The sequence below is a fragment of the Drosophila obscura genome, unplaced genomic scaffold (genome assembly GCF_018151105.1).
Source record: "Drosophila obscura isolate BZ-5 IFL unplaced genomic scaffold, ASM1815110v1 contig_186, whole genome shotgun sequence".
NCBI lineage: Eukaryota > Metazoa > Arthropoda > Insecta > Diptera > Drosophilidae > Drosophila > Drosophila obscura.
The window spans coordinates 11,104,366-11,122,478 of record NW_024542774.1 but is presented as its reverse complement, the minus strand read 5'-3'; the positions used below and the strand labels follow the sequence as shown (position 1 = coordinate 11,122,478).

Genomic DNA, 18,113 nt, shown 5'->3' with positions numbered 1-18,113 from the left:
TATATAAGTCTGAAAAGGTTGAAATTCCACTAACCCAGCCCAGCCCAGCCCAGACGGGACTGGACTGGACTAGCAATTGTTTCTTATGCGTCTGATATCTTTGGTACACATTATTAAGTATCCGCCTAGTTGTTCGGATGCCTTTGGCCCTACCTCTGCTGCTGCTCTTCTTTCCTGCCACTTTTGCTCTTGTTGCTGGTTGAAAGTATTTGCTCCAAGTATTGCGCATGCAAATGGAATTCTGAGCTAATCAGCAGACGAGAAAATGCGGGAAAATCACCCCTAACCTAGGCTCGGGGGATAGCACTTAGCCAGCACCAGACTCAGCAGTTGAGTAAAAAGAGTAAAATCATAGAAATATCAACACTTGTGTCCATTGTCCATGGCCCAGAGGGACAGAGGGTCGGAGGAAGGACGTGCGGGCCAATTATCGAGGGTCGGGCCGAATGTCTGGCGGCCATTTCTGAGGAAACCAACATCCTACATCCTGCCAAGACTGTGCAATCAGGATCCCATGACATGGGTGAGACAGATTAGGCATATGTAACATATTCAAATTCCGGTTTTATTTTTTTATCGCCCTTGGCATCACAGCATCACCCAGACCGGGCCCGTGGTCCTCCCAAACCCCGTTCGAGCCAGAGTTCTAGGAATTTCATTACAAGGACATCCTGGTCAGCAATGCCGGAGAGCGGATGCAGATGCAGGGTAACCAGTAACCTCTTCAGCTGTGCCTAAAATGTGCTGGCAATTTCTGTGCACGCACCTCTCTCTCTCTCTCTCTCTGTATCCACTCGTATCTGTTATGTATTCACTTTAGGCTCGTGTCTCTGGCTCCAGCCATAATTTAAATTTATGGCCGACTCGTTGCCTATGCTCCCGCTTCCCCATTTGTCGGGGCCGCCACACATAAATTATGGCTGAGCATTTAATTAGTTTGTGCAGCAGGCGGCACACGGCCTTTCCAGGTAGCTTTGAGGCCTCATCCGTCCTGTCCGACACCGGGGACCAAAGACGAAGCGAAGCGCCGCCCTCGGGAACTTATAGATGTCAAATCATATACTGGGAGACAGGGAAGGCAGTCACACCACACTCATCTTTACTTAACTTCAAAGGCATCCTTCAATGCTGGAGGATAGACCAGATAGATACCTCTTTTTGGAAGCGAGTGTCCCTGCTCAGGACGAAAGACAGGACAGGGACAGCGGCTGCTGGGCACGCCCATACAATTAACAAGCGACATATCACAGAGCACGACTAACGAGAGACAGACAGCAAGATTTGGCCATTGTTCGTAATTGTGCAATCTGCTGATTGCGATGGTGTGCGATATAATGTGATTGTGAATAGGCACGTACGTACCACACACGAGTCTGGGTATGGGTAGGTGTACACATACATTTATACATATATCCTTCTATGCCAGCGCGTGCCGGGACGGAACGGGTACAGGGAGAGGGAACGTCTTTAAAGTCAAAAACAGACAACGAAGGGCGAATTGTTCAACCATTTAAATTTGTACTAAGTACGAGTATGAGTACTCGTATATGTATAACTCATACGAGTACTGAAACCTATCTGCTTGCCAGCGTTTCCGCTTTTGCCAGCAGCATTCAGCATTTTGATTCCATTTCCATTTTACATTCAAAAGGCGTTCGACTGATTGACAATCTGTGTCAGGGTGGGGACAACGAACTCCTTCCTGGGAGGAGACAATTTCATCCCAGCCGATTGGTCTCCATTTCGCTGCGTCTCATTTCCGCTGCCTGATCGGATCGGCCACATGAGCTGCCACATGAGATGCGATGCACATACTCGGTCCCCAGAGCACTGCCTGGAATTGGAAGCGATGCTGTTTGCCTGCCACTCAGCTGTCATGATTGATTTGTGCACGAGTGCCAGTGCCAGTGCCAGTGCCAGTGGCATCGAGTAGAGTTTCCGACGCGGTACCTTAACTAACTTACACAACTCACTCATAAGGCTATTTGCATGGCGCACAAGCGCTAAAAGTTGTACCACAAGGAGGCTGTCAATGGTGGTCGATGTGCAAATAGAATGAGTCCATCCAACGTTCGCTCTGATTTGCGAGAATTTTGTTCTAGGTTGTTAGTTGCATTTCCCTGACTAGCGCAGCACAAGTCTTCTGCCCCTTCTCTGATAAAGATACACGCGCAGCATCACTTCACGGTCGGGGGCCCTTATTGAATGATTTTAATGCTATTGCGGCACAAACAAATTACTGCGAAAGCACAGAACTAAGGCTGCCTCATTAATAACGAATCCAATTATAAATGTGAAAAATATATATGTAACAGACATATGTATGTACATGTATGTATGTAACATATATTTAGGCGGGGAGCAAGGCTAGGCAGCAGTAGCAGCGAGGATTGCAACAAAAAAGCTGATGACAAAAGAGAGAATTGAACAATTTGTATTTTTACACTCGTGAAAGAAGGGGAGGGCACTGGCGTTGAGGGGGGTGCAAAATCCAACCTTTTGCTGTGCTACTCATTCGAAAGGACTTTTTGCAAGTGTAATAGTAGTAGATGCGTTCACTGGGTTGGGATGGGGTGGGATGGGATGGGATAGAATGGGGAGCACATTGTACACATTGTACGTACAATATTTACTGTCATCGTCAACGCCATTGTCCTCTTTGTCAGTTCACATTTTGATCGGCGGGCGGGGGGGGGGGCTGTGTATGCTGGGGAACGGGGCCTAAGTCCTGTGTCCCGAGTCGTGAGTCCTGGGCTGACATGCTTTACTTGCATTAGTCAATGCGACCAGGCAGCGCTGACTGACACTGGCGCTTTGTTTCTGACGTCTCGCTGGGCCGCACGTGGCAGGCTGCGGCTTATGAGTGTCGTTATGTCTGTCAGCCTCCCCTCTCTACCCCCTCTACTCCCTCTACTCGTATGTCTCTGTACGCGTGTGTGTCAAGTGGCAAGAGAGATACGATACAGTTTGCAGAGTGTACGAGTACGAGTATATCGTGCGCATCGAACCGTTAACGGTAGACAGTGCCACCGAACGAACAGTGGGGCAGCGGGACAGTGGGGCAGCGTGGCCGTGGTCATATGCAGCATACAGTGGGATAGATAGAAAAAGGAAAGGCAGCATTCGCAGTCCGCCCTGTCGTTGCCATTGCCCCCACCCCCCACCCCCCTCTTTTCGATTTCAGTTTCCGTTTTGTTTCGTTCGCATTGTCGTCGGGTTTTACGGAAATTGATTTTCGTTCTTGAACACTTCTTCTTATCCCACCAATTCCCCCTTCTGTCCGCGTGCTCTACTATTCCCCACAACGGACAGTCGTCTTTTTCACCTCAGATTTTAATCAGATTTGAGTCAGAAGTTGCAAAGAATTTAACCAAAGTTTTGACTTAATATTAGTTGACAGTCTGGTCAGGCATTCCACACGGTCACCCACTCCCACTCCCGACAAACCGCATCTTCCTAGCATGAGGGCAGCGCGCAGGGTGGGTGGGTGGTTGCATTCCGAATGTCAAGGACGCAGAGAATTCTGAGAGTGCCTTGCAGCTTGTGGCGGCTTTAGAAGCTGCCGTGTGGCTGCAACCGGCAGAGTCCTGGGCTGTCTGTGTCTCTGGCCCACTGCGCAGTTCCCAGAGTTTCATTAAATTATCCTTTCTCGATACCACCATACTCCGCACATTCCGCTTGCCACACTCCTCCACCCACTTTAGAATTAATCCGCTTGGAGTGTTTCCCGGGCCTCGGGAGTTTCATTAAAATCAAATCAGAGCAGTCGAATGAAGCAATTTATCTACGAGTATTCCATTGGATTGAAAGGCCATCGCCATGCCATCGGTCCACCTCCACCACTGTTGCTGCTGCCTGGGACATCAGTTTCAGGACGATTCCAGTCCCAATAAATTCATTTCTGATTAGCTTTGCAATGGGTCAAAGGCGAACTAGACTAGTTAAATATGTTACAAATAATTTTCTGTAATCTCTGTGCGCTTTCCATTAAATTTTCTCAGATAGTCAAAAATTGTTTGAATTAAAATTTACGCTCGATACTAGTCGATGGAGCATATGTGTGTTAATAATTACATCAATTGACAATTTATTATAGAAAATTCCACCAGTCGGAGTGTATTTGTATGTTTATTCTGTATCTAGTTTCTATCTCTGCAATTATTTCTCTCCTTTGAATATGTTATAACACGGTAAGGCGAGCAGATATAGATATGTGATTCCCTTATGGGCTCTCTTTCAGTACCCTTAACTGCTAACCCACACTGGGAGAGAGAGCGCAAATTATTTTTCCACTTTTCTGAAATTATTTATGAACTTGTTTCTGTATGAGGATATTTCAGCAGGCCGCACACCAAATTAATTTGTTTCTTAGCCCCTATAGATTTTGACAGCTAGTCTCTTTGCGTGCCGTGTATGAAATGTATGGCACCTGTCTCTATGTTCACTCGGAATAGGCTGAAAAACAATTCCCAATTCCCTGAAACAAGCTTTCATTTCATTTAAAGTATCGGGACGTGCATTGGGGTTCCCTGAACCCGAGCAGGGTCTGCACTGATTGTGAATGTGTCTGGTCGCTGCCAGGGGGCCAGACATTTCTAATTGATTTGCGCCCTTCATCGAGAATTGTTGATTTAATTTAAGTTATTGCCAAAGTGTTGCATACTTTAGAGGGCCCGTCATCTGATCGGATCCGAACTGCACCCATTTTACAATACAATACAATACAATGCCCATTTAATTTTGATTTTGTGCTAGCCAGAGCTCAAAGAGAAATTCTGTATTGCTCTGCCTTCCTCTTATTCCGTTTGCCCGGCCTTTTCTGTCGCGTTCTTTTTTGCCTTGCAATCGATTTTTGAAATTTTTTTGGCATACCAATTCCTGCCCAGAGAGTATATTATGCCCCTCAGTGTGTTGGGATCCTTTCCCTGTCCCTGTGTGTGTGTGCGTGTTTTGCTTGTGTGTATTTATTTCATCCAAATTTAGTTCGAATGCTGCGCAAGTGGGACAGGACACGGACTGGCACAAGCTGATACAACTTGTGTTTCATACACAAGATACAACCTGATGTCTAAGTGTGATTCCTTGTAGCTTGTGTCTGTGTGAGTGTGAGTGGAAGTGGCAGTGCCAGTGTGTGTGTGTGTGTGTATCTGCCTTGTTGCCCTGTTTGTTTTCCACTTCAACTCCGCTTGATCCTGGGACCAGAACTGGGCATTAGACTGGGTTCAACAAATTCATTCTATCTCATTCTGCCCTCCCCTCCCCACTCCGCCACCTCTCTCTCGTTCATTCTGTCTTTTTCTGCTTCTGTGGCTTAGCATTTTCGGAGCCCAAGTCAAATAATGCGCTAACACATCATTTCACACTTAAATGCTGTAAAAATATGCATAAAGCTTTTTTCCCTATACATACATATGTACATACGTATATATATATATATATATATATATATATATATTATTTATGTATATAGTATGTTATATGTATGTGTCTGCCTTACTTACATTTCTCAATTGCTGTCGCTTGTCTCTCTCTCTATCGTTTCTTTGGTTGCTGCTGCTGTTGTTGTAGTTGTTGTTGTTGTTGTTTTTGGCGTTGTTGCTTTACGTCGACGGCAGCCAGCATCAATCTCTGTCCAGCATTCGGGCATCTTTCTTCTGTATCTTTTTTTCTGGTGTTTGCTTTGCGCCCGTCGCCTCGGGGCCAAAACACCTCAGCGGCAGCGCGCAGCAGTGACTGTTGTTGTTTCGGGTCTATTTTATATTTATTTCGTGCTTTGCTCACAAGTTGTGTCGGTTGGCTGGCTGGGTGGGGAGGAGCAAGGACTAAAGCAAGGGCAGGGCATGTGCGAAAGGCAGGTCCAAAATATGAACTCACACAGACAGAGGCAATACAATTTTAGTTGACGTTGAGCAGGCAACACGACGACAGAACAAGTGTGTGTGTGTTTGTGGGTGAAAGTGCGTGTGTATATTTTAAGTATCCTGTTTGCGCTGCTGCTCTGCTGCTGCTGCTCCTCTGCTGCTGCTGATGCTGTGGCTTCTGTTGCCTACTTTCTGTCGCTCGAAGCCTCTTATTCTTTTTTATTTGGCTCTGGCTCTGCTCCGCTCGTGTTGTCGCTGTTGTTGCTTTGTTTAGTATTATTTGCGTAAATAGAATTTACGTGTTCTCGACACGTTGTGCCCGTTGATACTTGTGTATGTGGGTGCTTCTGGCATGTAGCATTTAGCTTGTAGCATCCAATGCCTTTGTATTGGTAAATTAACTTTGATTGCTCGCTGTTTGGCTTTCAACGGTTTTTGTGGCTGGCTTCTCTGCAATCCAAAAATAACGGTTCCGAGCAGCAAACACTAGTATGTGTGTGTGTGTATGTATGTATAATCCACTAGAATCCAGGTGCGAATAACAAGGTGCAGGTTAAGGCTAATTTATATTTATTGTCACATTCTCAATGGAAAACACTCGATTCGATTCGATTCAATTCAGTTCTTCAATCGTTCGTTCCTCTTGCTGCTCTTTAATCTATTGTATTTTTTGATAAATTCTTCTTCCACTTCTATTTTTGTGTGGCTCAAATTTCACCTTGTTCTTCTCCTTCCTTTACATAAACGCGCCGTTTCAGCACTTCCTCTTGGGCCCACTCCTCCTTCTTTCCTTTCTATTCCCTTCCTTTCCTTTCACTGCTGCGGCTGCTGCTGCTGCTGGTGCTGCTGATGGTGCTCCTACTGCGAGGATGGTGATGCCGCTGTGGTCCTTGTTGTTGTTGCTGGCCACAACAGCTGCTGCTGCACGCGCCGCACTCGGATAGCACGTGCTGTTGCCCACGACATAGAGAAATCAAAAGAGGCTCAACGCCCACGACATGGCGAATTATACCCCCAAGGATATTTCAAATGTTGCACTGCGAACAAAGTTGCTTGGGAATGTATCGAAAGATGTTGCTGAAGCTCCCATACAAACCAAATGTTTCTAACGGGAACGTATAGAGAGCAAAACACAAAAACCAACCACGGAGAGAGCGATTCTCAGCTGGTTTCGGAACCAGTTCAATTACATGGGCCCGGAGCGAAAATTCAAAGAACGTGCCAAGGTTTCTATACCCTATATTCTTAATACACCTTTAAAAATTAAATGGATTGATGAAATTGATAAAATTACTCGTATACCAGAAAATTGGTATGGAACATTCTTATGTGCCAAACTTTCAGCACAGCAGCGACCCGACAGCCAAAATAAACGAAAGGAGCCTCTGCACGAAAAACAAATTGCATCCTAGTTTCCAGTTAAACCAGCCACAAGCCATTTTTCAACTTTAGTTTTAGTTAGATTATAGTTAGATTGGATGAAGTTATAGTTATTGCCTAGTCCCAATTACAAATCAGGCTTGCTCCACAGCACAAAACGAGCCACACAATCTGGCAGGAGGAGAAAGCAGTGGAGCGCAGACAGGGGCAGGTGCTAAGCCCCCGAGCCTACCATAGTCACAAGCATTGACTTTGCAGAACTGGGAATCCTGTTGCATAATGCGCTTTTGTTTGCAATTAACATTGTGTGCAGTTGTTGCTGTCTTGCTGCATTGTTGATATGATTTATGGCACCCACCCAGACACATCCTGCCATAGCCTTCTCCCCTCTTTAGCCCCTCATCGGAATCACAGTTCCTGGGGAAACACAAAAGTTGAACTATGGAAAGAAAGGAAAGGAAAGGAAGGATAGCCTTGGGGGCCGAAGCTTTTACAACTACATACATATGTATGTATGTATATAGCATCTAAAGCACATATATATGTACATATGTATATCTATGCAATGAAATTAAAGTAATAATCCATATAGAATCTAGATTCCCATACTGTTAAAGTAGTGGATGCCGAAAGTAATTATTGTACTATCACAAAATTATGCACCAACTCTTGTAGTCTCCAAGTGGATGATATGTGCAGCATATAATCACTTTAACATATCCATCACATATGTACAAACATACATACATATGTAGGTAAGTATCTGCCAGCAGCTAATCTCTACCTAAAGCACTTTCCCACTTCCTAAACGAATTATCATTTAATTAATGAAAAGGCGCATTGCAATTCCCTTCCTTATTCGCAGAAGATGCAATACTTCAGTCGGCAATAAGCAGCGCTAAGCTTTTACAGTTACTTACCGACTTCCTTTGAATCCTTTGACTTGTGGAATCCAAACTGCTGCTGCTGCTGCTGCCGCTGGAGAAGTGCCGCCAGCTGAAGTGCGCTTGGGAATGTCGAGCAGTGCCAGAGCCAACGCGACGAGGCCCTCAAAACCATAGCCTTGGATGGCATAGGAAAGGTCTTTTTTTGCGTTGGAAATTCCCGCCACTGGGGAGGGGCCAGTGATTCAAAGGGATTTCTGCGAGTGACTGACGGGGGCTGTGGCTGGGCTGTCAAGTCAAAAACTCTGCAATTCGTGGGCGTGGGCGTGGGCGTGGGCGGAAGCAGCCTGTTGCATGCACGTGGCGTGCCACAAACTCTTTAATAAGCGCCACTTCGTTTGGATTTTATTTAACGAACGAAGTGACTTGTTGAAAATCTTGAAGTCTTTAATTTAATTCCGTTTTAAGAGCGGCAGACGAGAAAGGGGCGTAGGAGCCGTTACCAACGGCAGCAAAAAGGCAAGCGATAAGGACTCTAGATGTTTCCACTGCTGTGCGCACTAATCGGATATAATTTAATTAGTTCCCGCTGCGCTTCGTGTCTCAAAGGCGTTGGCTGGCAGGAGACAGGAGATAGGCAACAACGGCAACAAGAACCCACAAAGCTGCAGGACCCACAACCGTCAACATCCAGCGGCAGTCGGGGAACAGTTTCAGACGATGCGCAGTTAGCAGCAGAGCAGCCACCACATTGCAAAAGACAAAACAAAAGCTAACGGGAAGAATAGGAAACCCCGCGATGGCACTACTTTCCCATCAGCGAAGTAGAACGCGAAAGAGGGCAAAAAAGCAAAAAGAAATGGCCGCATGCCTCATGGCAAATTGTCAGGTGCTAAGCTATGATAAAGTACAGTCAACAAAAAAAATGTTAAGCCCTCACATGCCCCCGAGCACTGGAGTGGGTTGGGGAAATTTCCCTAACACAGCGCGCCAGATAAGAACATTTAGTACAAGATTTTTTTTTTACACAAGGTGAGGCTTGCAGAAAGCACACTCTCATTTGGCAACCTGGGTGCTCTTTGTAGGTGCCGCATAGAGGGACTGGCTTACCCTACTTACTTTATATACCTTGTGCCAGGCGCAGGTTAGGTCAGAGTGTTGGTCTTTGAAAGTTTTATATGTATGTATGTATGTATGTATGGTGTAACCAGCAGGAAGGGAGGGAGAGTGTAGGTCCAGGTAATTGAAACGCTTATTTCAACAAAATTGGCATTCCCTGGCATAAGTCTGCTTTTGTTGTTGGTGTGTGTGTGTGTGAGCGTAGGGGGTGTGGGGCTGAGTTTGGGTCTTTGTTTATGGAAGTGTTATTGTTTAACTTTCAACTTTTCGCTTGTGTCCATGCGAGCGAGCGAGCCCCCTCCAAAAGGAGGAGCGGATGCCTGTATGTGTGTTGTGTGTGCTGTGTGTGCTTTTGGAGCAAAGCTGAAATACAATGGGACCCAAGCAATATCATCAAATTTAATACGCTCATATTTTGTGAAGACAGGGCTAGGCGGCAAATACATAAATCATCTGTGAATTTATCACTTCATTTTACACTCACTTCGAAAGTGATTGAAATTGAAATGTTTCCGGCCGAAAGTATTTTCGGATGGCAACTACTTAATACCGCGATACCATACCAAGTTTATTTTTAGCCCTCCAATAACAGCGGGACTGTATCTTAAAATCGAATTGTCAATAGATTATCTATTTACCATTAATTGATGTGTATTTAATTTACTGGCTGTCATGACTGGATGGAATTTCCTATATCATTCGTATCAGGATGGTATCAAACAGGTGAGGTATCCATTTCCTTTGTGGCACTAGCCGATATTGTTTGTCGATTACATTTACTATATTCAATAATGCCGAAAGCCATTTAATTTATTTATTTATCGCTCAAAAGAAAGGTCTTTTAAGAACTTGTTCTTTTTTATAGTTTCATCATAGCTAAGGGGAATGGAATGTCTTACAGATAACAACGATCGATCGATATGAGTACGGAATATTTTGGGCCTTCCTTTCTTGCTATCATTCATAAGATTCACATATATCCGATATCTACTGTATTATTTACAGGCGTAGTTTATTGGTTCAGCGATTTGAAAGCTTAACGTGCGCCCTCTCTTCAACGTTTTTTAGCTGTCGGATTGTGTGCATTAAGATTTCCATTTTACTTACCCCTGTTGATGGTGGGTGGAGGGGGGCACAGCATCCGTATGACGCGATAAAGAACGTTGCTTTACTTATGGCTGAGTACGTCTGCACTATGCGAGACAAATAGTCTACGCGGACCGGTCCGAGGCGGTGATCACTGCAAGCGGGAAAGGAATTTGGCGGCGAGGTGAAACAATGGAATTCCTACACAAAAAACTTGGAGCCTAAGAGATTTGGAATTTTAAAAATTGTAGATAAACAAAGCGACTTTAACATGCGAATTTTATAGGTATTTTCGCCACTATTTACAGTAACCGAAGCCAGCGTGTATTTTTTTTTTATTTTCCGTTTCTTTTCGCTCTCTAGGGCTTGTTTGTGATAAGCTCACGATTTGCTCAATAAACAGTCCAAGCCGTAGAGGGGCGCGGAGACTGAGGCGCGAAGCATCCGCGACACTTTATTGTGATTTTCTTTCGTTCCGACCGCTTTTGTGCATTTAATAGGCACGACAGAAAGAAGCAGAGCCCTGAGAAATTGGTCGCAATAACATTCACGCAATACTGACGCGGTGGCTACTTGATGATAAACTTAAAAAGAGTACTACAGCCACCAATCAATGTTTTCTAGGCACTTTTTGATAGAATTGGCCATTATATTATGGGCTGTTTGATTATTCAAATTTGGCTGTTGAGGCAATATTATGTACTAATTTGAATTTATCAGTTCGACTGGTTCGCAGCTGTTTCGATTCTGATCTAGTTCACAAGCAACACTAGTCGACTGTCGATAGTTCCAACGACATATGTACATACCCTTGGGGAAAAGGATATTATAGAATTGAATTTATATGTACAGAAAATAAATGAAAAACATTTCACTCTAAGATTAAGTCATTAATAATCTTTAAAAGCAGCTTGGAAACCAGAACTTTAACATTAGTTAAAGGAAATAGGGTATACAAAGTTCATACTATCGGTTGACACGCAACAAGTGGTCAAATTACGTAAAATTCCATTCCCACTACGTTACATCTAATTTCACTTACGTTTTAAGCTTTTATATTTTGCTCAACTTTTTTGTTTGGACCTTAGGATGTAAGCAATCAAAGAAAATGGAGTTCTGAAAGCTAGCCAATCTTGTGAGAAATTCATTCATCAAATAGATAAACCTATTTTTTCAGTGCTGAATGCTCTACGCTAGTAATATTAAGCCGAATATCAAAATCAAAGAATGTTATTTCCGATCATTGACTGAGAACGATTAATCCATTCTCGACCAGTGGGTATTTAAGTACAAACTCTAAAATTATGAACCTTGAAGAATGTTTACGCACTTCAGCTGAAAGATATAGTGGTCATTTGTGTTTTGTAATAAATAAGAAGGATGGAGCTACAAGGAAAATTACCAACAGTATTATTTTCTCCGGGTTAATTAAGCTGTTCACCTGTTTAAATAGAGGGGGGCTACGTGGGCTAAGTTCGATTTTCCTCGGTATATTTACGGTATATTTTCAAAATGAGAATGTATATTTCGGTATATTTCGGAGGGGCAGGCGGTATATTTTTTCGATAATTCTGCGGTCACACTTAACTCTACCCGACCGATGACAAAATTTCGAGACAAAAATTCCTTATTTTACTAAAATTTTCTTTCTTACGTGTCGCTTGTTGTCTTGATTGATTTGACAATATGGTCGACAACCTGGAGCCGCTGCCCCCGAGCCTGCAAAATCTCGTGGAGCAAGACTCCTTGAAGTGGATTTTTGTTGGCGGTAAAGGTGGCGTGGGCAAGACAACCTGCAGGTGAGAGTGAGCCGATACAAGCACCTACAAACAGGTGAGGTGCACATGAGGAAGTGTCTCGCTAATCCCATTTCTGCTTGGGTGTGTATAATTCTCAGCTCGAGCTTGGCCGTGCAATTGGCAAGGGTGCGCGAGTCGGTGCTCATAATTTCGACAGACCCGGCACATAACATATCCGATGCCTTCGACCAGAAATTCACCAAAGTGCCCACAAAGGTAATTCAGAGTCCAGTTCATCGTCCCACTGTCCCACTTTTCACTAATTCGATTTGATGCTATCCACCAGGTGAATGGCTTCGACAACTTGTTTGCCATGGAAATAGACCCAAACGCGGGCCTCAACGAGCTGCCCGAGGAATATTTTGAGGGCGAAAACGAAGCTCTACGCGTTAGCAAGGGCGTGATGCAGGAGATGATCAATGCTTTGCCGGGCATCGACGAGGCCATGAGCTACGCCGAGGTGATGAAGCTGGTGAAGGGCATGAACTTCTCCGTGGTAGTGTTTGACACAGCGCCCACCGGACATACGCTACGCCTCATTGCATTCCCGCAGGTGGTGGAGAAAGGCCTGGGCAAGCTATTGCGACTCAAGATGAAGGTAGCGCCCCTTCTAACGCAGTTCGTCTCCATGCTGGGCATGGCCGATGTGAATGCGGACACCCTGTCGCAGAAGCTGGACGACATGCTGCGAGTGATCACCCAGGTCAACGAACAGTTCAAGAATCCAGTAAGTAGCAAAAAGAAACAAGAATACCGAGTTGGGATTGCATTGGCTTTGTTGACAGGATCAAACTACATTCGTTTGCGTGTGCATTGCCGAGTTCTTCTCCCTGTATGAGACGGAACGACTTGTCCAAGAACTGACCAAGTGCGGCATCGATGTACACAACATAATCGTAAATCAGCTGCTGTTCCTGAACAACTCTCACAGCTCCTGCAACATGTGCGCCTCCCGCTACAAGATACAAGAGAAATACTTGGACCAGATAGCCGATTTGTACGAGGACTTCCACGTAACCAAGCTGCCGCTGCTCGAGAAGGAAGTGCGTGGTCCGGAAAGCATCAAGGCCTTCTCTGAGAACCTAATGACGCCCTACGACCCCAAAGCGAAGCCAAAGGATTAGCTAAAACTGTATGCTTTGCTTTAACTAACCGAATTGTGTGTGAATTGGAATGTTTAAAATAAACTATATTTATGGTCTCGGTCCCAAAGGATCCGTTCCTACGTGAAATGCTCTATAAGGATCGCTCGCCATTGCCCAGGCATTGGACACTCTCCATCCCGCATAGTTTTAAGGTCCACCGCATGCCCGCTCTACTGGCACTGCACGGTGATGTTGGTTGCTCACAGACACGAGCTTTTGGTCTATGCATATCTTGGCGTAACGCAAGTATTCGGTATCCCCTTGTACTACGGCCGACATGAGCAGCAGGAACTCGTACAGATTCACCTTTCCCTGAGCGTGGCAGTCGATGTCGCGCAGGACGTTGTGCATCAGATCGACGGGCACCTCCTTGACACCCATCGTCTTCATCGCTTTGCAGCAGTCGCTGATCGTCACATAGCCGGTGTTGTTCTCGTCCATGGTCCTGAAGTGGCTCACATATTTCTGTACCTGCCGCACGGCCATCTTAATGGGGACGCTAAGGTGAACAGGATCGCCGCTCAGCTGGCCCATTTGGGTGTTGAGAAATCTGCGCGCCTCGTCAATCTCTTTAGTCCTGCGGTCGTTGGACCACTTCAGCTCGCGGCCCATTATGTTCGCCACCTGCGGCAGGATCTCGTCGGCCACCTGCACATTGAGGAATGCCACGCGAAGACGGCGGGCCACCATGTCCACGAGGGTACAGGCATAGTCTCTCACGCCCTGCTTCACATCGGCCTCTATATAGGGAAACTCCGAGTGCAGCCTCTTTCCAACAATGGGCCACCCTTTGCCGCTACTCGTGGCGTTGACGGCTACTTTGAAAGCATTGGAGCCGTACGTGTTCGAGAGGTGCTCGGCGACATCGCGCTCCATGCCAAAGTCCCGCACCAACCGTATGAACATCCTTGGGGACCAGCCACTGGCCCCATCCAGCTTGCAAGCGTCCGCCGTCACCGAGTCTGGCCGGAGGACGTCTATATTGCCGAATTTAATGGCAGCGTTGACCGCCTTTTCGGCCAGCATGCGGAACGAGGACCAGGTGCCGCCCACAATGGACACCATGTTCCTGGGACCCAGATTGACGACGTGATTCCTCAATAGGGTGTTTTTCAGTGAAGCCGATTCCACGGGCATTGCCCTGAAGCCGCCCCAAACTGCGAGAACGTCGCACCGGCGCACATCGAAGTTTGGGCTAACAAAGTGCTTGATTCCGTCCAGCAGGCACTGCACCTCTCGCTCCGACGGCTGCGGATGGGCAGACGTATTTCCAGACACATCGCAGGCCTCGCCGCTGGTTCCCACGAGAGTGTGTCCCTGCCAAGGCAGAAAGAATATCGATCCACCGTCCTTCGTGTGCGGATCAAACACACCCACATGCTCGGGGCAGTAGAAGCGTGGAAAGACGGCAATAGAACCCCAGCTGGTGGTGCATAGCTGCTCTGCCATCGGGTCCTCCATCAAGCGCACGCTGTCGCTCAAGTGCCCGGTGGCATTTATGACTATCTTCGCCCTTATCTTGTACGACTTGCCCGTTAACTGGTCAACGGCCTGGGCCCCGGCAATATTTCCATCGCTGTTCTTGAGCAGCCTTTCCACTCTCATGTGGTTGCAGATGTCAGCTCCGTAGCGGGCAGCCGTCAGTGCCACTGAGAGGCACATGCGCGCATCGTCATACTGCTTCTCGTAGAAAACGAAGGCTCCAAAGAGATCCCCTCTTCGCATCATTGGAAATATATCCACGGCCTCGTCGGCGCTGATGTACTGAAAGCTCTTTGTTCCCTTGGGAGCCAGCATGTGGTACAGGCTGAGCTCCAGGTAGTAGAGCGGTGCCTGCCACCAACGATGTATTGGGAGCATGATCGGCACAGGCTGGTTGAGATGCGGCGCCAGATTCCCAATTTTGCTTCGTTCCATCAGAGAGCTCTGCACGCGCCGAAAAGCGGCCCGATCGAAGCGCCTTATCGCCTGTTCCAAGTCCCTGAAGCCGCCGTGCAAGAGTTTGCTGGACTTGGATGAAGTGCCGCTGCCGAAGTCGTCGCCCTCGACCAGGGCCGTTTTGAGGCCTCGCGTGGCCGCGTCCAGGGCACAGCCCGCTCCAACTGCGCCGCCGCCAATGATGAGGACATCGTACTTGTTCGATTTGATGGCGGCCAGGCACATGTTCCGCGTTGGCAGTTCCCGCTTCATCTGTGGAATCTGCTCCGCTCCAGGCGACGTAGCGTCATATCGAAAATTGCTGTTGGCTAGCTTGGAGCTGCCGAACATCAGTGCCATGTGAAGAAACTTGGCCATTGTGGGGTGTGGGTTTGGTCTACTTCCTTTCGGCTGGAAATATCCACTTGCATCAGCTTAAATTTAGATAAAATTAGAAATATGAAATTTAAAAATGGTTTTTCCCCGACGAACTAACAAATCAAACTGAACTTATTTTTTCTTTTTGGAATATGCTTAACGTACACACACATATTTGATGTTTTTATTTTATGTTTGGCTTCCAGTTTGTGTCGCAAAGTTAGAATATCATTAATAACAGAGCACAAGCCCCACCGCCTGAAGGAATTACAAAGAGTAAGAGTACAAAAGAAGGTCAAATGCTAAACAACATTCAGATGAATTATCTTTAAAAACTTAGCAGAAATGTACTATAAAAAATCGATACGCCTACTCCTGCTCCTTCGACCATCCGATCCCAATCCATTCCATTCACTAATCCTCTACAAGAGTCCGGGTCCATTCCGAGTGTTATTTGTAGATTGTGTGTATAACTAACTAAGTGGTAAGTGGGAGGGACGCACGGCTGTTCCGCGGAAGCAGGCGTAGTCTCTTCTAGCTCCTGATGTCGTCTACTGCTGCTTGGCACTGCCGAAGAAGTACTTATAGAAGAGGGTGGCCACCAGGCAGAGGACCAGGGGCACCAGCCACGACTTCACCGAACTCTCCTCGTTCTGCGTGTCCGTGCTCCAGGTGGGCTCCGACTTCTGCGCCACATTGGTGCGTTCGCTTTCCACCAGCTCTCCGATTTTGTACTTTGTCATCATTTCACGGGCATCGTTGCTGTGTCCCACATCCTCGAAATTCTCTGTGGCATCTTTGCCGGCTTGCTCGATGAGCACTTCCTCGCCTCCGGGATGCTGCAGAAGGCCACGAAAAAAAAAACAAAAAAGGCAAAATAAATATTCGCATAAATCATTCGTTAAAGTGGTACTGAAGCTGTATAGATATGCTAATGGGCGACTGAACCTGAAAAAAGACATCCACAAGTAACGAAAAAAGGGAACTAACACAGCAAAGATCACAGCAGATGGGGCGAATGTTTAAAACATGACATGGCTGGCTAGTGGCTTCCTGGGAACGATAGCGGCTGCGGAAAACATTATTTGAATTAGAAATGAAACCAAAGTGCGAAGCATTGTCATCCACACTATTGCTATTTTCCAGACACGAAATGCAGCGTCATCGTTAGTTTGAGGTTCCATCCAGCTTATCAAAAGAGCACGAAAGCAACCCCAATCTCAACGATATCAGTGGGTTGGGGGCGGTTTCTTCGACTTGCTTTATCGGGGTGACGATGTAAAGAATGTGATATTACCACCCAATAACAATGGAATTGCGTAGGAATTGTCTAGCCACCCAAATGATATGCAAATGCGGACCCTGGTTTGACCCTCGCTCAAAATACCCATTTACTCGCATAATACATATCTACGTACATATTTATGAATATTACGAGGTGGCTAGTTTCGAAACTCAAAGCGGCGAACGATTTAAACGGACAAAGCGGAAAGCAAGAGCTAAAATGGGGGCTCGGATAGATAGGGCGAGCACAGAAAAAGCAACGTGCCAATGACTACTAGAAATTTCTGTGAAACTCGAAAAATAATCGCCTACATCAAGCCACAGGTCAATCAATGTTCACGGGTCAAAGTACAGATCTAATTCCACCTGATTCTGTTCACACGCAGGGTGCCTTTCTACATGTGCACATGTGTGCCTGCCTTTTTAAGTACTCCACTCCATTATTGTAGATATAGCCCCAGATTAGGTCGTCGTGTCGTCCTAGATTCGACGTGTAGCAATCTTGTTGCTGTTGTTGCCACTGCAGTGCCGTGCAGTCGATTTCTCACCCACCTCGTTCAAAAACGCCGTGACATCGTAGATACTGTTGTGGATGAGCAGCCAGGTATCCTTGTTTGTGTTGTGCTTGGCGACCTCGGCACGCGTAAAAGTTTTCTTTCCATCGCCGGACATGATCACTTGTTGATTGTTACTACGCCTTTTGATTTGTGTTCCACAAAAAAATAATTAGTCATAGAGGTGTCAAACCATCGAGGGCACTATCGATAGAATCGATATTTTACTGCTAGTCTCTACTATCGACGGTTTTGCGACTATCATGATATTATCGAGCTACAGTCGTTGCGCTTTTGATATGTTTGGATTGGCTGCTATAAAATACGAAGACAAATTTGTAAACAAATCGACAGGTGGCATCTAATTTTTACAATGGACAAGTTCCTAAAAGGTTTCAATGGTTTTTTAATAATTATTAGAGCTATCACGATAGTATCGATTGTTTTTTCAAAACATTAGACGTTGATATTCCTCGATATTGATATTCCGTTTAATATTACCAGCTAGCTGGGACTCTCAGACCTAAACAAATAATTTTATCCGATAGATACATAAATTTTTTAAGAGATTGGCAAGTTTTCAGAAGTCCTTTTTATTGGATTATTTACATATTAAGGTTCAAACAAAATCAGCATAAAACGAATTTGTCGTCGTTTTGTGGCGTTGCCAGACTCGTGCAATTCGTAGTTGATGCGGGCTGCCATA

At 45.9% G+C, this 18,113-nt stretch overlaps 3 protein-coding genes across 3 annotated transcripts; 1 reads left to right on the top strand and 2 right to left on the bottom strand.

Moving 5' to 3' along the window:
- Positions 1-11,895: 11,895 nt before the first annotated feature.
- On the top strand, positions 11,896-13,361 carry LOC111079944 (ATPase ASNA1 homolog). Its single transcript, XM_022375286.2, has 4 exons — positions 11,896-12,129; positions 12,228-12,345; positions 12,416-12,856; positions 12,915-13,361. Exons 1-4 carry the CDS (start codon positions 12,017-12,019, stop codon positions 13,251-13,253), a joined length of 1,011 nt encoding a protein of 336 aa, XP_022230978.2. The 5' UTR covers positions 11,896-12,016; the 3' UTR covers positions 13,254-13,361.
- Positions 13,286-15,641, bottom strand: LOC111079946 (glycerol-3-phosphate dehydrogenase, mitochondrial). The gene has a single exon (XM_022375288.2). The coding sequence runs from the start codon at positions 15,567-15,569 to the stop codon at positions 13,422-13,424; it is 2,148 nt and encodes a 715-aa protein (XP_022230980.2). The 5' UTR covers positions 15,570-15,641; the 3' UTR covers positions 13,286-13,421.
- A 92-nt stretch (positions 15,642-15,733) lies between these two features.
- Positions 15,734-17,565, bottom strand: LOC111079945 (cytochrome b5). Its single transcript, XM_022375287.2, has 2 exons — positions 17,406-17,565; positions 15,734-16,408 (listed from the first exon to the last, which is right to left on the bottom strand). Exons 1-2 carry the CDS (start codon positions 17,523-17,525, stop codon positions 16,121-16,123), a joined length of 408 nt encoding a protein of 135 aa, XP_022230979.1. The 5' UTR covers positions 17,526-17,565; the 3' UTR covers positions 15,734-16,120.
- Positions 17,566-18,113: the final 548 nt, after the last annotated feature.